Source organism: Pelophylax lessonae, assembly GCF_965119305.1.
Source record: "Pelophylax lessonae genome assembly, chromosome: 1".
In the NCBI taxonomy this organism is placed as follows: domain Eukaryota; kingdom Metazoa; phylum Chordata; class Amphibia; order Anura; family Ranidae; genus Pelophylax; species Pelophylax lessonae.
Window position 1 is genome coordinate 655,145,341 of NC_138768.1, and position 21,587 is coordinate 655,166,927.

Sequence of the window (21,587 nt, forward strand, 5' to 3'; positions counted from 1 at the left end):
AGTATTGCAAGTAGTTTTTTCAAAAAATTTGCTACTTAAGTACTGAAAGTAAAAAGTACCAGTAGTTTTGAAAAAAAATTTCTACTCAAGTACTGAAAGTAAAAGTACAAGTACTGTGTTATGTAGTTATTAAAGAAAGAAGTCAAAAGTTTGAACATCATATTGTTTTTTATTATTTCAAATGATTTATTCAAATGATTAACCTAAAGGACAATCACAATTCCTTAGGCTGTAACTTTTTGTAAACAAAAAACAGATAAAGTATGTCCCTCCCTTCCCCTTTTAAAGCATCCACCTTTTAAAGCCAGGGGTGGTCTCCTTCCTGAGCTTCCTCACTCTCACAGCCAGGCAGATCACTTGAAGTTGAAGGGCCAGGGGTGGAAGGTAGTGTTTTTGGTTCGTCCACCTTTTCAGCTGATCAAAAGGCAGAACGGGAGCATGCGCAGTCTTCTTAATCGCGGTTTGATTTGATTTGCTCAATTGATGATGATGTGCCAGGCCAGCTTCATCAAACCCACAACGCTTAAAGTGAAAAATGCATCAAAAACTACTAACAAAGTGGCTGTGCTAAAAATGCTAATAAAGTGCCTGCAATTATATATATATATATATATATATATATATATATATATATATATATATATTCTTCTTGTATTCAAAATCATCGCCCACAGTATCAAAAATAAAGTGACATGTCTGTGCTAAATGCAGTGCAAATTATTCCCACAATGTAAATTTAATTCATATAAAATATATGACAATACCACAATAAAATAAGTTGTGATTGTGAATAAGTTAGGTGCAAGTTTAAGTGTGTAAACTAAACTTTATAACGAAAAGTCCATAACTGAATTCCAGTGTGCAATCTAAGAAGTGCTTGTCACTTGCTGTCAGATGCTTCCACCTTTCTTCTGTGATCTGCTCAAGTAAAGTGGTGGACTGGATAGCCTCTCTCTCTGCCTCTCACCTTAGTAGCACTGGCACTGCACTGGTTCAAAAAGCTGTCCATATTATTTTCATTATAAGAACTTGTCAGAACATGCTTCCACCACCTGTCCTTCACACTAGTAGTGCTCATTTGCTTTGCTCAAGTCAAGTGCCACTGCCAGTGGCCACTGCAGTGCAGGCACAGCCGCACAGGCAGAGGCAGGCCGCAGGAAGCACAGGCAGAGGCAGGCACAGCCGCACAGGCAGAGGCAGGCCGCAGGAAGCACAGGCACCACCACAACACAACACTTATGGTCCATGGACCATGGATGGTCGGATAATCATCATAGCCGTCAGTCTCACTCTTCTTGGTTCAAAAAAGCCACCCATGACCCGTGTGTATATAATATATTAATATTTTATATTGATTATTTGATTCTCAAATGGCACATTTGCCATGGCAAGGATTAGGCCCTCTCCACGGTCCACCTCACTCACCTCATAGAGAAGAAGATGAGATAACGAAGAAAATCCTCCGAGTCCTGCTCCCGCGTCCCGCCGCCCGTGTCACAACTCCTCTCAGTAAGGGCCCTAAGGGGTGGAGTCTGAGTGACACACAACACGTTTAGAGGCGGAGACCTCGAGCGGGAAGATGGCAGCACGGCTCTTCCAGTGCGGTCTTAACTTGATGATCATGACAGTGATTCCGTGGGCCGCGGCGTGAGCGAGGCTGTGGGATTGATTGAATTGAGTTGTGCTGCCTACTGCTACACGCTACCTACTACTACTAAATTGTGAGTCAGTATATTTTATTTCATTTTTATATATAAAAGCGGTATTGTTGAGCACTACTAGCCACTAGATCTCCTGGCTGTCACTTTGTCACATGTTGGGGAATCACAGCGGCTCGGCTCCAGAAGTGGCGGGTGTCCCCGTCATCCTGCCAGGGCCGCCAAGAAGTTCATCACCTAATCTTAAGTTATTAATATCTTACGAGGAGAGGACCTATGAGATTGAGAATTGAAATAATTAAATATATATGGCTTTTTGAACTAGTGCAGTCAGTGCCAGTGCCACAGTGCCACCCAGACGCTATCCACCAGTGCCACCACCATTAAGTGTGTTGGTCGGTCACTCGAGCACTGAAGGAGGTGGAAGCATCTGACAAGTGAAGTGACACTTTAGATTTGCACACTGGAATTCATTTATGGACTTTTCGTTATAGATAGGTTTACACACTTCAACTTGTTGCACGCACCTGACCTAACTTATTTCATAACTTATTTTATTGTGATTTATTGTCATATTTTATATGAATTGAATTTACTGTTACATTGTGGGAATAATTATTTTCACTGCATTTAGGCTTTAGCACATTCATGTCACTTTATTTTTGATACTGTGTGGAGTGTGGGAAGGGCACTGGGGGCAACGATGATATTATATCGATTGCACGGGCACTTTATTCGCACAGCCAAGTTGTGTTTGTTAGTAGTTTCTTGATGCACTTTAAGCGCTGTAGCACCATTTATTTGTTTGTTTCATATTTTCTTTTTATTGGAAAGATTTGGTATAGCAGCTTTTATTATACACAGCCTTTATTTTCGTATGCGCTGATTTACAAATGACATTATACACATTTTTTTTGAGCTTTATGCAACCTGCCATCTACTGTTCTGGCAGTGGTAATTGTTTTAAAAGTAACGAGTAACTATGCAGCACAAAAAAAAAATATTGGAGTAGAAGTATCGAAATCATCGAAAAAATGTAGTGAAGTAAAAGTAGAAGTAGGAGAAAAAAATTCTACTCTAGGAAAGTACAGATACCACCTTTCGGTACTTAAGTAGTTCTACTTCGTTACTATACATCTCTGCCCCTGAAGAAACCTTAAGGCCTCCCAGTGTGCCTGGGCACCCTGGTTGAAAAAGGCTGAGCTAGAGGGTAGTAATGGTGTACAATGAAAACCTGTGACTTTGTGTAACGTAAAAGGCAGGCTTCAGCCACCCGCTGCCTTGTATACAATTTTTGGGACATTTTTGTGGCATTTTGTTGAGGCACCCCTGAAGAAACCTCAAGGCACACCAGGATGCCTGGGCACCCTGGTTGGAAAAGGCTGAACTAACTCATCAAACTGTATCATCTTCAGGACACTGCCAATAGGCACAGAGCACTTCATCTTTTATGGGTCATCATGGCTCTCAAAAAATGTTATAACTATATCAGTGCCAATTTGCTAATTTTATAAATTTTAATTTTTTTTATAAAGGAAGTTTGGGGCCCCCTCTGGTAGGGGGCACAGGGCAATTTCCCCTTTATAAATCACTGATCACTGGCACTGATCTCCTGTAAATATACAGAAAAGGATGCTGTATGCGTATTTGGAGCTACATTTCTACATGCAGTGCTAATACAATATGGTCCCAGAGCTTTTATACTATTTTGTAGACAAATTAAAAAATGGTTTAATAACATGGTGAAAATTGCTATAATTTGCAGCAATCCTTATTGCTCAATTAGATCTTACATTTTGGTTATTTAGAACAGTCATAATAATGACAGCTAAGCTGTTGCTGACTGAGTTACTGCAATCAAAACCATATTCTACTGACATCAGACTGACCAGCTGTGGCCAATCAGACAAGAAGAATCCTCTGCTACCGATTAGTATCTACTTACAGCCAGGGCATGTTATTCTACTGCCATAGCGAGGGCATTGTCGCAGCATTTAGCAGTTACAGAATGGTACATCTAGTAAAGTACCCTTGAGGATGCATTATCATTAGTTTAACACAAATAACTACCTTATATCAAGCCACTGGATATAAACATGCCACATCATTTTACGATGCAGAGTCTAAAGAGTAATGTAACCATCAACAACTTTTGTCATGTATTATAAAACACTGCAAATGTACCATCTCCAGCTTGACAGGTGCTTTCTTCTCCCAGCGATGCATTCTGAGTGCTGCAGAGAGCGATCATATCTTTATGACACTCACAGCTCCTGTTACTCTTACATGTAATTTGCATAATGCATGAAGATGAAGAGAAGAATTCGGTACAATCAAAGCCACACCATGCAAACTCGAGGTTATTTTGCCTGTCAGCAGGAGACGAAGCAAAACAGGCTTGTATCTTTTACTAAAGGTTTCCTCATTATAGATTTACATTTTTGTCATTTCTTTTTCTTTGAGCCGCATTAGTTCCCCGCTACACAAGTCTTGATTAAACTTGGTGAAAGATACTGGAAAATTAGAAGAACCAGCAAACTGACCAGTCTGTCTGCAGAAAGCCGCCATCACACATACCTACTATACAGGCCTACACACAACTTTATGGAACTCTCCCCACAGGGGATTCCTTTGTGAAAAAGGGCCTCTCCTTGAGTGGGACACAACAATCCTAAAGTTTATATTTACCTTCTATCCTAGGCCCATGGGCATCCGCAGAACTTTTTTCAGGGGGGGGGGGGGGCAACATTTTAAGGTCACCAATGCTCAGCCCCTTTTCAGCAATGTCATGAAGAGGAGGGGCTTAGTCATTATACTTATTTTGAGTATTTCTTTTTAAAGAGCAAACAGCAGCATTTATTTTTAAAGCATTTGTTAACCTAAAAAAAAATGGATCCTGTTCCCTTAAAGCATGTTATACAGCACACTGCTTTGCCGTGTAATTTGTCCCCTTCTATCACCTAAAATACCTGGCTGATCCTGCCGTGCTATGTCCTCCCCTCTGTAAACTGACCACGGTATACCAAGGCTGGTGAGCCCTGACACTGTGGTCAGTTTACGTGCCTCCATCATCTGCAGCTCTCCTGTCCTCCTCTGTCCTCTCTCCCTGCCTGTCTGCTCCTGTGTCAGTGCCCCCCCTCCCCTCCTGCTGCTGAAGTTTAATTTAAAGAGTTTCATATCCTGTCTGCAGTCTGCTTAATAATCCTGTGTGCCCCTGTGTCTGTGTTTTATAAAAATAAGCCATTTTTTACAAGTTTTCAGAGCACCGCTCGCCACTCACGTAACCCGCTCCCCCTCCCCTCCTCCTCCCCTCCCAACTGACATCAGAGAGGAATCCTCAGCCCTGCCCGCTGCAGGCAGCTTTTAGACAGGGAGAGGAGAGAGCCGATGGGTCACGTGAGCGGCGCCCAGCCCTCTGAAAACTGGTAAAGAATGGCTTATTTTTTTAAAACACATACATACACAGGGGCACAGTATTAATAAACAAACCAGACAGGATGGTATAAAGTGGCTTAAAAATCACTTGAAAGGGGGGGGGGGGAGTTGAGATTCCAGGGGGGGGGGTGCATTTGTCCCCCCTTGCCCCTACCTGCGGATGCCCGTGCCTAGGCCCTACTTTTAGGAACAAATGTGCTTGGAGACCTGTTGGATTTTCCACTAGTACCAATTTGTACACTTCAAGGAGCAAGCCATACAATTTCTATATACCCCAATATACAGGTATCGACCAGTTTCATTTACTGTTCTTATTTAGATACTGTATATGTTTAATATGGAGGGACCTGCTAATCCCCATGTATACTCAAACCCCTTTTTAGACATATTCTAAACCATGCACTCATTTTTTACAGACAGGCTTCTCTTTGGGACACTGAGGACCTCTGTGAGATACTGTGAAGAGCTTGATGACAATACTGTCCCCACTCTGACATGTTGGGTGTGGCAAATACAACCACTTCCTCTTTTCCTCCCCTTTCTTCCTTTGGTTCTTGGTTTTATTGGACACGGCTTATGATTACCAGGAATATCTTGACTAGTATGTAACTATATTGCAACAATGAGGTTACATACAGTGGGTACGGAAAGTATTCAGACCCCCTTAAAGGTTTCACTCTTTGTTATATTGCAGCCATTTGCTAAAATCATTTAAGTTCATTCTTCTTCCTCATGAATGTACACATAGCACCCCATACTGACAGAAAAACACAGAATTGTTGACATTGTTGCAGATTTATTAAAAAAGAAAAACTAAAATATCACATGGTCCTAAGTATTCAGACCCTTTGCTGTGACACTCATATATTTAACTCAGGTGCTTTCCATTTCTTCTGATCATCCTTGAGATGGTTCTACACCTTCATTTGAGTCCAGCTATGTTTGATTATACTGATTGGACTTGATTAGGAAAGCCACACACCTGTCTATATAAGACCTTCCAGATCACAATGCATGTCAGAGCAAATGAGAATCATGAGGTCAAAGGAACTGCCTGAAGAGCTCAGAGACAGAATTGTGTCAAGGCACCGATCTGGCCAAGGTTACAAAAAGATTTCTGCTGCACTTAAGGTTCCTAAGAGCACAGTGGCCTCCATAATCCACAAATGGAAGACGTTTAGGACGACCAGAACCCTTCCTAGAGCTGGCCGTCCGGCCAAACTGAGCTATCGGGGGAGAAGAGCCTTGGTGAGAGAGGTAAAGAAGAACCCAAAGATCACTGTGGCTGAGCTCCAGAGATGCAGTCAGGAGATGGGAGAAAGTTGTAGAAAGTCAACCATCACTGCAGCCCTCCACCAGTCGGGGCTTTATGGCAGAGTGGCCCGACGGAAGCCTCTCCTCAGTGTAAGACACATGAAAGCCCGCATGGAGTTTGCTAAAAAACACCTGAAGGACTCCAAGATGGTGAGAAATAAGATTCTCTGGTCTGATGAGACCAAAATAGAACTTTTTGGCCTTAATTCTAAGCGGTATGTGTGGAGAAAACCAGGCACTGCTCATCACCTGTCCAATACACTCCCAAAAGTGAAGCATGGTGGTGGCAGCATCATGCTGTGGGGGTGTTTTTCAGCTGCAGGGACAGGACGACTGGTTGCAATCGAGGGAAAGATGAATGCGGCCAAGTACAGGGATATCCTGGACAAAAACCTTCTCCAGAGTGCTCTGGACCTCAGACTGGGCCGAATGTTTACCTTCCAACAAGACAATGACCCTAAGCACACAGCTAAAATAACGAAGGAGTGGCTTCACAACAACTCCGTGACTGTTCTTGAATGGCCCAGCCAGAGCCCTGACTTAAACCCAATTGAGCATCTCTGGAGAGACCTAAAAATGGCTGTCCACCAACGTTTACCATCCAACCTGGCAGAACTGGAGAGGATCTGCAAGGAGGAATGGCAGAGGATCCCCAAATCCAGGTGTGAAAGACTTGTTGCATCTTTCCCGAAAAGACTCCTGGCTGTATTAGATCAAAAGGGGGCTTCTACTAAATACTGAGCAAAGGGTCTGAATACTTAGGACCATGTGATATTTCAGTTTTTCTTTTTTAATAAATCTGCAACAATGTCAACAATTCTGTGTTTTTCTGTCAGTATGGGGTGCTATGTGTACATTCATGAGGAAGAAGAATGAACTTAAATGATTTTAGCAAATGGCTGCAATATAACAAAGAGTGAAAAATTTAAGGGGGTCTGAATACTTTCCGTACCCACTGTATATGTAATATATTTGCTATATGATTGAAACAATATGTTTTCCTAATAATACAATGTAGGAATATCCATAACGCCACTTACTATACCCCTGAGGAAAGGTTTTCACCTAAAACACATCGGGTCACTTGGAGAAATTGTTACCATGATTTTCTATGCATCTCTTTAAGCCCTAAAAATATTTTATTGCACATTAAACACACATATGTGGTTTCTGTATGTTTGTTATGTATTTCATTGTGTCACCAAACTATTTTAATCTTTATACGACTGAATAAAATACGGTCTTATTACTTCTTGATGCTTGATTGCCTTAAAAGTCCCACCTGTACAGGGGGATCTCCATTGACTGACATTATCACAGGGATGATGGCCACCAACATCTGGGACTTCAAATAGTGGGTTACTCATACATACATTTTGTTTTTCTTTGAGCTGCATTAGTTCCCTGCTACACAAGTCTTGATTAAACTTGGTAAAAGATACTGGAAAATTACATGAAAGAAAGAAGTTCATTCTACATAAGGGTCTGTGCCGGGCCGCCGGAAATTGTGATTTACTCCACAGACTCTTTATAAGACTTTGTAGAAATGGGTATATAAAATTGAAGCATGGTTCCAAGGCTATGTGAAAACACAGCACAATAAACTGGAGGCTTGCTCGATTACTGTCTGGGGCAGCATTATTTGTCTAAGTATGTGTAAGTCACTCCTCCCAGCTGACCACTCTCAACACGCTGTGTACCAAGGATCTATGTTTCTCACCCTTTATAGCTTTCTTGAGACATCTCTCTGTGAAGAGAAATTGTTTTTCTTTTCACAGAGATTTCATGCTGCCCTACTTCCCTTTCTAAGCCTGAGAATAGGTCTTGCCCTCTATAGTGTACAATCAGTGTGGGAAATCTCAAACTGGGCCATTATACAATCAGCAAAATAACTTCTGACAGCAGCGCATACTGTATGCAACATATTTATACTGAAAAATCTAAAAAAATATCACTTGTATTTTTAAATATCTTAAAATAACATCACTCGGTTATTACAATTAGCTTCCATAAAAGTGTGTGCTAGGCTGAGGTCTGCACTTATGGGGCTAATAAATCCCTCTATTAAAGGCATTGTACACTTTCAAACGTTTAGTTGTTTTAACTAGGTATTATTTTAGTTATGCTCAATGTGTTCTTTGTTTGCCTTACTTTGTACAGATGGGCTCAAATGTTATGGCTGCAGTTTGTTGTGCCATGGTTGGAGGATTTCCCTATGTCCATATATTAGTTAACCTAGATTGCCATTACATAGGCTATTCCCCCTTCATTCCATTATGAATGCTGCTGCCAGGATCATCCACCTTACCAGCTGCTCAGTGTCTGCTACCCCTCTCTATACATCCCTCTATTGGCTCCCACTCCCCCAAGGAATTAAGTTCAAAATACTGACACCTTATTAAGCCATCCACAACACTGCTCTCTGCTACATCACTAACCTAGTCTCAATATAGCAACCTAATCCATCTCTTCGTTCCTCCCAATACCTTCTTATCTTTATCTCCCTCTCCCATTCTTGCCTTCAGAACTCTTTCCGAGCCTTTCCTAACCTATGGAACTCCCTACCCCAATCTGTCCAATTATCTCCTACTCTGTTTGGTTCTAGACAATCCCTGAAAAACTCTCTCTTCAGAGAACCCTATCCTGCCTTCACCTAACAATTGTACTTTAATTTCCTCTATCAGATCATTCCCCACAGTTATTACCTTTTGTATCACTTGACCCCCCTCATCGATTGTAAACTCTAACGAGCCAAAGCGCTCTGATTCCTTCTGTATTGAATTGTATTGTATCTGTATGCCCTCATGTTGTAAAGTGCTGCGCAAACTGTTGGCGCTAAATAGATCCTGTATAATAATATAATAGCTTGGTCCCTATTCATTAGAGAGACAGACAACTTCTTGCTCTGGGTCAGGCAGGGTCCAAACAATGCCTCACCATTTCTCTGTGTTACTTCACACATATGGGAGTGCCGACATCCCGTTCCTTCATTGCTTTGCCTGTGCTTGCATTTCAGATTTAATTATTATGCAATTTTCACCTGCAGAACAGAGACCATGTTCAATAATTAATGCCTAGATTTTGCAGTGACAAACCACTTCCCTTAATGTGGTTGTAAAGGCAGAAGTTTTTTTTTATCTTAATGCTAATGCATTAAGATAAAAAGCCATCTGTGTGCAGGAGCCCCCCTAAGCCCCCCAAATAGTTACCTGAGCCCCATCTCGATCCAGCGATATTGCAGGAGAGACTCGGCTGTCCGGGACGCTCCATCCTTATTGGCAGCAAAGCACCTTTGGCTCCCACTGCTGTCAGTCAAAGTCAGAAAGCCAATGAGGAGAGAGAGGGGGTGGGGCTTGGCCCGAGGCTTCATGTCTGAATGGACACACAAAGCAGCGGCTCAACTCCGTGCCCCCATAGCCAGCTGCTTGCTGTGGGGGGCACTCAACAGGAGGGAGGGGCCAGGAGCGGCGGCGAGGGACCCGAAAGAGGAGGATCTGAGCTGCTCTGTGCAAAACCAATGCACAGAGCAGGTAAGTATACCATGTTTATTGGAAAAATTTAATTAAAACCCACGCTAGGATTTGATGTGTATAAAATATGTGTTGCAGCTGCTGCCAACTAAGTAAAAACTTAGAAAAATATATATATACCCAAAAACATAAAATAATAAATAATAAAATGAATAAAAATAATATCAATTCATCTACATAATATACTACTAAATATGTGCGTAAGGTGCTCTGTGCAAAAAAAGTATAATGATTATATAAAAGTATCAAATATTGACGTGCTGAATACAGAGTAAAAACATATACTGATTGCAAAAAGGAAGGAAGTGACGTATTGCGGTAGCCGTTCACCGGAAGTGCTTTGACGCATTTCGCCCGCCTACATACCATTGCACCTTGAAAATTGGCACCTTAAGATATACAGCACTTTATAGGAGCACGATTATAACTGTGGAAAGAAACCAATTATTTGGGCTATTATTGTGGATTTTGAGTATTGTTGGCACTTTTGCACTTTGCAGGGCACTTTTTGATATATTTCAATTTTTTGCAATCAGTATAAGTTTTTACTTTGTATTCAGCACGTCAATATTTGATACACTTTTATATAATCATTATACTTTTTTTGCACAGAGCACCTTGTGCACATATTTAGTATTATAATATGTAGATGAATTGATTTTATTTATTTTCATTTTATTATTTATTATTTTGTGAGCGCTGTTTTTTGGGTATATATATATATAACATGTTTATTATTTATAACAAAAAAAAACAAAACTTTAGTATCACTTTAACCACTTCCCGACCGTCCGCCACAGTTATACTGCGGCAGGGCGGCCCTCCTGTGCGAAGGGGGCAAGCGCACTCCCGCCCCCACTTGGCAACGGGGATCCCGATGCACGGGGCAGGTGGCTTTGATTGCTACCTGACACCCGCGATCGCTCCCCACTGAGAGAGAAGGACGGTCAACTGTTGTAAATACAGCAGACCGTTCTTCTCTCTGCAATGATCACAGAGCACCTGTGATCCTTCTATATAGGAACACAGGTCTCTGTGATCATTTCACAAGCCATACCCCCCCCCCCCACAGTTAGAAACACGCCCCTAGGTACACATTTAACCCCTTGATCACTGCGTTAACCCCTTCCCTGCCAATGTCATTATTACAGTAACAGTGCATATTTTTAGCACTGATTACTGTAGTAATGTCACTGGTCTCCCCAAAAGTCAATAATGTCAGTCAGGGGTCTGATCTGTCTGCCGCAATGTCGCAGTCCCGCAAAAAAAACGCAGATCACCGCCATTACTAGTAAAAAATAAAAAACAATAAAAATAACATAAATCTTTCCCTTAGTTATTAGACGCGATAACTTTTGCGGAAACCAATCAAAATACGCTTATTGAGATTTTTTTAACAAAAATATGTAGCAGAAAACAAATTGGCTTAAAATGTTAAAAAATTCTGATTTTTAATTTTTTTTTGGGAATGTTATATAGCAGAAAGTGAAAAAAAAAAATATATATATTTTTTTTTTCAGAATTGTCGCTCTTTCTTTGTTTATAGCTCAAAAAATAATAATCGTGCAGGTGATCAAATACCACCAAACGAAAGCTCTATTTGTGGGAACAAAAGGACATCAATTTTATTTGGGTACAGCGTCGCACGACCACGAAAATTGTCCGTTAAAATAACGCAGTGCCGTATCGCAAAATATGGCCTGGTCATTAAGGGGGAATAATAAAGTCATGTACCTTCAAAAATAAGTTGAGTTTTCAGCTGCTGTTCTGTTTTGATCTTGTGTTTTTCACCTAAATAAGATGTGTATTGATCATGTAGTTTCATGGTGCCATTTGTTGCCCTGTGCACACAGCCTATAGTACAGAAAATCTTCACAGTGTCAGTCATTTTTGTTTGTGTTCAAATATGAGGCATGTGGCATGGCACTATACAGTTTAATGCATGACCTCTGTCTATACTATAGTGTGAGACCTGACACTACCTGTGAAGAAACCATATAACCCACAATCTCTGGGTCTCTCAGTCTAGCACTGCTGCAGGTGAGAGCTACACAGTCATTAGATCTGAAACAGACACAAGCAGGAAGAACATTCACAGACTTACCATGCATGTTTTTTGTATTGCATTAACACTACCACATTACTGATGCAACACAGAGCGTATAGCAATGCATGTATTTGACACTGTGTGACTCAGAACAGGAAGTTCAAAAGCAAAACAATACTACACCGACCAGGATCGATGGATCAGCGCTCACTGCAATCACATAATGAAGGACTGTACATAATGTTATATATGGCACATAGTCATAAAATCCAAAAAACCTGTCCACAGGTGTGCTTCAGTGCGGTGTCCTGGGTTGAAAGATGAGATGGTCTCTGTAGTATATGTGGGGGAGAGAGTCGAATTATGTTGAGGTGCAAGACCGGCTGCTCCTAGAAGAGGTGAGGGATCCCTCCAGTCATGCAGAATAAACGAAACAAGGGTGCCAGGTCAGAGTAGTGTTTAAATTAAGAACAAATTTATTGCAATGCACTTACATTTAAAAGAATCGACATTGGCATTCAGGTGAAAAGCATGGATCCCCAACGATAGGTGCTGAGGGGTGGTTGGAACGCAAGCACCCAGCCACAGGTGTGTTCACAGATCCAGGAATGGAGGATGGGGAGTGGATGATCAGGAGATCCCGAGGGAGGGGGATCTCATTATGCCTCCTCCTCCTGAGGACATCCGTGGCGCACAGCCACAGGCCGGATGCATGGCCACTTCCGAAGACGTCATACTCTGACGAAACGCGTCAAGTTGGCACGCACGTTGCCTCGCTCTGAGCTAGCTGAACCGCACGCCGAGTCTCCTACTTCCGGGTTCGGCGAGGAGAGCGGAGATAGTCAGCGTCCTATGGTTCACTCAGCCGTAAGGCAACATAGGAGCTCAGTAGCGGCTTATTGCATTATCGACCCCAACATTGTTTGGGGCTATTTTGTTTTGCTGTGTCACCCACGTTCTTTTTGGAGTGCTTTTATCACTGGGGAATTTTTTAAAGTACCAGCTGCAGTTTTGATCGGGGGTTTTATGGAGTTTTTATTTGGACATTGTGTGTGAATATTGATGTGCATTTTTAAGAGAGTTCAATAAAAGGAAAAACCTTTTTACACTATGAGGAGCATCAATTTTTTTCTTCCATGCGGAGTGTCCATCCTATGTCCATAAGGAGAAACGTCCACCCACGCATTCATACACAGGAGCAGCAGCATTAAGCCTGTTAGATTCCATTCGGCGTACGCCATTGGAATCCACACCATCTGGTAAGTGTGATACCTTACCCCATTTGGCACAGAGTGATAGAACCTTAAGAATCACCGTTCTGCACGAACCAACCCAGCACTTCAGAGACTTTATGAGCACGTTTTTTTGGCACTTAAAGTATAATCATTCACGGACTATCATTTATGTTATATATGCTATTTATTGTTATTTATTCTTGCTTATCTAAAATCACACATATATTTATTGTATTTATTTATTTATTTTAGTCATTGATACACAGAGTTGTATGTGCACTTCACAGCGGATAATATATCACAATTGAATATGGTTTAAATAGTTTAATACAATTTATTTTCAGCAATAATTACCCATTTAAGGAGTGGGTACACGTTTGCACGTGCACTTTTTCTTGATCTTTCAATATTAAGGTTAGCGCAGTATATATTACCCGTTCCATATTTCTTGAGATCACTCCTTGTATAGTTAGTGATTTTTGAATACTTGCTGCTTCCCTATAGATATTGTTAATTGTACACCTAGGCGCGAGTACATTCATTATTTTGCGTCACAAGACACTGCCGGTTCCTCCACGGAAGCCGGCAGGAGACAGCTGAGACTGTGGAGAGGGCGGGCCGCAACGTCGTTTCAGAGGATCAACCTCCTTCGTCAGGCTGGCCCGCCCCTCCACTTGAGATGCTTTTATCACGCCACAGGGGAGTGACAGGAGTAGAATATTATCGCTAATTGGTACTACTAGGGAACTGCTATTGAGGGAAGGAAAAGGAGGTGTATGGACTTAAAAACAAGGAAGGCTAAGGGACTATAGGCAATATCTGAATGTGAAAATAATAAGGCGCACCTACTAAACAATGGTGTGTGCACCTGCATGTATAAAAAGGAGAAGATGCCATATCTAAATGAAAAACAATGAAATAAAATGAAAAATGGCCAACATTACAAAGTACATATTAAAAATGTATATACATATATACACATGAAAGCATACATATGGAAAAAAATGTATGTATATAAAAAAAAAAACAAAAAACAAATGCATGTTAAAATCACTAAAAACGCAGAAAAAACAGAATGGAGGAAAATGGGGAGGGGGGGGGGGTTTAAAGGGGGGGAAGATAGTATACAAATTTATTATGATAACGGTGATACTGATATGCTTTATGCACATATAGTGGTGCCTCTCCCAATAAAAAGTCGAGGCACCACTCCAAATCTTCGTTGAGTCCTCCTGAACGGTTTCAGACCCTATGTCGCAGGGAAACTTTTTGGATATTCACCCTGAATTCATTGTTGCCCGGAGGACTCAACGAAGATTTGGAGATAAACACGATCCTCTGATGTGACCTTATTAACTTTCCCTTCCCTTCTTCCTTCCTTCCCTTACTTTTTATTGGTCGAGGCACCACTATATGTGCATAAAGCATATACTGTAAGTATCATCGTTATCATATTATCTTAATAAATTTGTACACTATCTCCCCCCCCCCTTCCCCATTTTCCTCCATTCTGATTTTTCTGCGTTTTTAGTGATTTTAACATGCATTTTTTTTTTTTTTTTATATATACATAAATTTTTCCATATGTATGCTTTCATGTGTATATATGTATATACATTTTTAATATGTACTTTGGAATGTTGACCATTTTTCATTTTATTTCATTGTTTTTAATTTAGACATTGTATCTTCCCCCCGCCTTCTTTTGATACATGCAGGTGCACACACCATTGTTTAGTAGGTGCGCCTTATTATTTTCACATTCAGATATTGCCTATAGTCCCTTAGCCTTCCCTGTTTTTAAGTACATACACCTTGTTTTCCTTCCCTCAATAGCAGTTCCCTAGTAGTACCAATTAGCGATAATATTCTACTCCTGTCACTCCCCTGTGGCATGATAAAAGCATCTCAAGTGGAGGGGCGGGCCAGCCTGACGAAGGAGGTTGATCCTCTGAAACGACGTTGTGGCCCGTCCTCTCCACAGTCTCAGCTGTCTCCTGCCGGCTTCCGTGGAGGAACCGGCAGTGTCTTGTGACGCTGCATCCTGCCTGCGGCTGTGCGCTGCGGCTGTCCCCAGGAGGAGGAGGCACAACGAGATCCCCTTCCCTCGGGATTTCCGGATCATCTACTCCCCATCCTCCATCCCTGGATCTGTGAACACACCTGTGGCTGGGTGCTTGCGTTCCAACCACCCCTCGGCACCTATCGTTGGGGATCCATGCTTTTCACCTGAATGCCGATGTTGATTCTTTTAAATGTAAGTGCATTGCAATAAATTTGTTCTTAATTTAAACACTACTCTGACCTGGCACCCTTGTTTCGTTTATTAAGAACAGGAAGTTGCTTGTCTCTTTAGCAAAAAGGGACAGCTAGGTGAAAATACATGGGCATAGGGAAAAAGACCAGCCATGACACGACAATACCTTTAACTAAAAATGTAAACTATTATTGCAAAATGTTGAAACAGTTTAAATATAGAATTGCCATCATTGGTTTTAAGGAAACTTGCGGTATGCAGAAAATGGGAGTTCTGAAGCTGGGGCAGAATTTGAGGCTAATGCTTTTTCCCTTCACTAAGGTCTTATAGCTTCAAGTTAGGAGTCTATGGATAATACAAAAATACAGAGAAAGAGATAGACTTCTAAATGCTGTGTGCTGCTCCAGTAGATGTTCTTCTAAATGCCCTTCTTCATATGCAAACATGAAAAATAGAATGGTCTGTCTCATATATAAGTGTGATATATTCTTGATCATACATCCGACTGTAAATATCCCAGCTGCGTGCTAACTGTGAAGCCTTGCCTTTAGCACGCACAGAGGGCTCCTAACTGCCTCTAGCTTATCACATGAATAGCTTGTCATATCTGTGCTACTGGTATAATCAATCTCTCCCCATGGTTCTAATGGTTTACTTGTGATAGGTTTCCCTACAGAGTCAATTCACCCAAAATGCATGTTTCAGTAAATGCAGGGCTGTTAAAGGTATGCCTTAGGCAAAACAGAGAATCAAACCTTGGATATATAGGATACACAGCCTGTCTTGCTTGGGCTTCTTTCTGTTTTTAACCTGGAGATTTGAGAAACTTTTTTGATCACATATTTGTAATGCAGGAGCGGTATTTCCAAACAGCCCCTGTAGGCTTCTAAGTGTCTTTCTGTTAAATGTATAAAGATCTTAGTATAAAGACGTCTCTAACTGCCACAAGTCAGGTTAAATTCTTTCTTAAAGCTTGACTGAGGTTACAGAGCCATCATGCAGAGAGAGAGAGAGAGATAGAGATAGAGAGAGAGAGTCAGGAGGGGGTGTTGGGAATTGCCCAACCGACCACCCTGACTTTTTAGGAGCTCTTTGGATTTTGGTTGTAGTGAATTACATAGAAAAAAAGAAAATTAAATGAGCGTGGGTTCTTTATCACGGTTTTAGTGCTTCCTGGATAGCATTAAAGTAGAACTATGGGCCCTTAGCCAAACAGGAAGTGAAATTAAAATTAAGGGAATTCTTTGGGGACCCCCAGGTCACCAGAACTAGTGTCCCTATTGCAGAGATGTATAGTAACGAAGTAGAACTACTTAAGTACTGTACTTAAGTACCGAAATGCGGTATCTGTACTTTCCTAGAGTAGAATTTTTTTCTCCTACTTCTACTTTTACTTCACTACATTTTTTCGATGATTTCGATACTTCTACTCCAATATTTTTTTTTTTGTGCTGCATAGTTACTAGTTACTTTTAAAAAAATTACCACTGCCAGAACAGTAGATGGCAGGTTGCATAAAGCTCAAAAAAATGTGTATAATGTCATTTGTAAATCAGCGCATATGAAAATAAAGGCTGTGTATAATAAAAGCTGCTATACCAAATATTTCCAATAAAAAGAAAATATGAAACAAACAAATAAATGATGCTACAGCACTTAAAGTGCATCAAGAAACTACTAACAAACACAGGTTAATCATTTGAATAAATCATTTGAAATAATAAAAAACAATATGATGTTCAAACTTTTGACTTCTTTCTTTAATAACTACATAACACAGTACTTGTACTTCTACTTTCAGTACTTGAGTAGACATTTTTTTTCAAAACTACTGGTACTTTTTACTTTTAGTACTTAAGTAGCAAATTTTTTGAAAAAACTACTTGCAATACTTAAGTAAAAAAAATGTTGAATACTTTAGTACTTCTACTTAAGTAACTTTTTCTGCGAGCACTTCCACTTCTACTCAAGTCACTTTTTGATCGAGCACTTGTACTTTTACTCAAGTAGAAATTTCGAGTACTTTATACAACTCTGCCCTATTGGAAGATTTCCCCTTTATTACTTTTCTGGGGAGAACTCAAAATTTAGGATTTTATTATACTTTCACTTAAAATGATAATAGTAAAAAGGACAAATAGAGAGGGAGAATCTCTTTAACGAGGGCACAGACAGCAAAAAAAAAAAAAAACCTCACAGGTGTTCTAATCCCTTTTCATTCTGTCCAAAATGGAAAAAAAAAAATATATATTGCCTTTAGTTATACTTTAATAGCTATTTGATGTCAATTTTTGCCTGAAAATTTTTCTATACCTGTCAGCAGTTTTTTTTTCGTGTTGACAAAGTCATGTGTCAGTGCCCTAAGTTCTACCCAAATGCTGGCCTGATTAACGATTGACTGAGGTTTTGAGCTTGCCCGCCTCCTCTAGGGAGTGTAGGTAGCCCATCATATTGGTGAGGTAATAGGAATGTATGTATTAGGGTGGGAAGGAGCAGTAAAGCTCTCTGACAATGCCAGGAACTAGAGAGAGGAAGACGGAGGGAAAAAAAGAAATAAGAAAATGGAGAGAGGGAAAGGAAAAAAGGGGGAGAGGGAGAGACAGAGAGAGAAAGGGGGAGAGGGGGGAGAGGGAGAGAAGGAGAGAGATGAGAGGGAAAGGGAGAGGGAGAAGGAAAGAGGGAGAAGGGGAGAAAGAAAGAGGGAGAAGGGGAGAAGGAAAGGGAGAGGGGAGGGGGAGAGAGGGAGACAGAGGGAGTGGGGGAGGGGGAGAGGGAGTGGGGGAGGGACAGAGGGAGTGGGGGAGGGAGAGAAGGAGACAGAGGGAAAGGGGGAGAGGAGGGAGAGGTCAAGGGAGAGAGACAAAAATGGAGAAGGAGAAGGGGAGAAGGAAAGAGGGAAAGTGAGAGAGAGAGAAAGGGAGAGAGACAAAAATGGAGAAGGAGAAGGGGAGAAGGAAAGAGGGAAAGCGAGAGAGGGGGAGAGGGATAGGGAGAAAGGGAGAAAGAGAGAGAGAGCGCAATAGATATGAAAAAGAGCCTAAAGCTCCTGTTGCTGGCTCAATAAGTGAATGCAACATAATCAGTTCAATATTACATATTTACATGGTTTAAAAAAGAAAAAAAAAAACTATTTATTAACTGTTTTTTTTTTTTTTTTTATACCTAAATAAAATAGAAAAAAAGTTTCCTGCAAAACCACTATGCATGCCCTTTAACCTCGCTAGCGGTATCCCCGAGCGTGACTCGGGGTAGGAATTTTCTGCTATTAGCGGTATCCCTGAGTCACGCTCGGGGTGAATGGCAGAGCTATGCAGACAGCGCAGCGGAGCGTCTCTTACCTTATCCTGGCGATCCAGCGATGAGCTCTCATTGCTGTGACCGCCAGCCGAGATCTCCGCCGCTCGTCTGTCGGTGTGATGACTTCCTAGTTCCGTTCCCTGCAGCAGCAATGCTGCATCATGGGAGCGGAACTAGAGAGGGAAATTAAAAAAAAAAAAACGTTGCACAAAACACATAACACATTTTATATTATATATATATATGCATATATATATATATATATATATATATATATATATACATATGCACATATATATATATATATACATAAATATATATATATACATAAATATATATATACATATGCACATATATATATACATAAATATATATATATATACATAAATATATATATATATATATACAGATATATGTATATATATATATATATATATATATATATATATATATATATATATATATACCTATATACACACATATATATATATATATATATATAATTATATTATTGATTTGATTATAATTCATGCGTTTATATATATATATATATATATATATATATATATATATATATATATATATATATATATATATATATATATATATACACACACACACATATATATATATATATATATATATATATATATATATATATCTATATACACATATATATATATATATATATATATATATATATATATATATATACACACATATATATATAATATATAACGCATGAATTATAATCTAATCAATAATATAATTTTATTATATATATTATATATTGAATAATAAAATAATATTATTGATTCGATTATAATTCACTTGTTTGTGTTTCAAATTTATCACATCTGGGATGTCTACTAGAGTCTTGTTTTGGTCAGGTTTAAGTCAGTAATTACTAAGAATTGTAGGCCTATAATACATAACGCCAAATTTCCATGAAAAGAATTGTACCGCTTTTGGAACAGAATTCCTGACAGAATCATACCGCCAGGGAGGTTAAGCCCCGGTTCACACTAGGGCGACCTGTGAAGCGACCTGGTCGCCTCACAGGTCGCCGCAGGTCGCCTCCCATAGGAAAGCTGCGGACCCGTTCTAATAGGAGCGACACAAGTCGCTCCGACCTAGAAAAAGGGTCCGGAGCTTCTTTGGGGCGACCAGGAGGCGACCGCCATAGACTTCAATGTTATGAAGTCCGTGGCGGCCGCTCCGAGGTAGCGGCGCGCTGCTCGCACCGCGATCTCGGAGGTCGCCCCTGAAAGTAGCGTCGCTCCTATGTGAACCGGCGCTAAGAATGAACTTTTGTTTTGTTTTTTTATTAACATCAACAATTTACCTTTTAACTTTTGGCTGTGAACACGCATTCTTTGCAAATGGAGATTAATTGGAACAAATTCTAGACTCTTTTCTCCTTTAGTACAGCTGGATTTGAAAGAAGACCCTGGGGAAAAAAACAGGAATTAAAAACTGTAAGAAGCACCATGTTCTGCAGAAAGCAGATGGTAATTTTCCATCTTTTTTCCTTTAAGCCTGCGCGGGGTGCATGCATTGTATCTTTCCAGTTCATCTTTCAATTTTAATGTGCACTTGATTTTTAAGAAATGAATAGATTATTTTTTTTTTTTATTGCTGCATCCCAGCATGCACCTTCTCAGTAATCTACAGAGCAGTATTTAATGTGCAGATATGCTAATGCATTTTAAGTGACAGACATCCCCTGCTGTCTTCAACAGGGGCCTAGCATGGTGAAAATGATGGTACATTTATCACACATTATGTTTTGGCTGCTCTTAAAATATAGCATTATATAAAGCCAAAAGCTGAAGTACAGCTCATTTTTATTGACTTGTCAAAATAAAAATAATGAATGCAAGGACTTTTCTTCAATATTTCACTCCTTGGTGTAGGCAGTGTGGCATTTGCGCAAAAAGGTTTTTCAAAGACATTTCTCAATAATAAAAGAATGACAATGCTGCTACAGGAGGCTTGCCAAGAGTCCACTAAGACCACTAGAAAGAGTGGCGTGCTTTTAGCTGTAGTCTATGCACCCAGAGGGCACTAGTGTTACTGTATATAGTCAATGCAAACACAAGATAATGGCTTTTTAGTAAATGCATTCCCTTGATGTCAATTCTTCTAAGAAAAATAAGAAATAAGCCTTTTTGAATGCCTTCTTCACTGTATTGTCTATCGGCAGCCATGCTAACCATAAAGCACCCTAAGAGTCTTAAGTATCTGCTCATCTAGTGTATTGCCAATAAACCAGACAAGACAATGAGGCTGGCTCCATAACCATCTAAAAGGAGTTTTCTGTGCTTGAGTTTATTTTTGATCATCTGCATTTAAGAAAACATGCTATTGTAAAAGCTGGCTGAGATTATTATTTTTGTACATAATGTTACTGAAAACCTTCAGTATTATTCAAGTAATGAGAAAACAAAGTGAACTGTAATTAAACGGTTATTAGAAACATGAGCTCATAAAACCTTGAGGGCAGCTCTTAATATTGAATGCTCAATCAGCACTAAGTCCCGGTTCACACTGGTGCGATGTGGGAAACCCTGCAAATCAGTACCAGTTCCTGCTTCGTGCCAGACTCACACAGTGGTTCACACTGAGATCTGCGAATCGATGGGGAATCAATTTACAGTTAATGACATCCCTAGATTGGTTAGCAGATCACAGTGTGAACTGTGACATGGTGCAGGAATCAGGTCACATGGGTGTGAACACTCATGCGATCCAAATCCAGTGTGGACTGTTTTTATTTAACTAGTCCTTAAAATTTGGATTTAGCTATAAACT

The 21,587-nt window shown here is 40.2% G+C and overlaps 1 protein-coding gene across 4 annotated transcripts in view; it reads right to left on the reverse strand.

Annotated features, from left to right (window-relative positions):
- Positions 1-21,587, reverse strand: part of INPP4B (inositol polyphosphate-4-phosphatase type II B) — a 944,562-nt gene that overhangs the window by 215,506 nt on the left and 707,469 nt on the right. For all 4 annotated transcript variants that reach the window (XM_082244155.1, XM_082244154.1, XM_082244153.1 and 1 more), the window contains one exon: positions 20,119-20,223. In XM_082244155.1, coding sequence (XP_082100281.1) covers positions 20,119-20,223 — 105 coding nt within the window. The remainder of the gene's footprint in view (positions 1-20,118; positions 20,224-21,587) is intronic.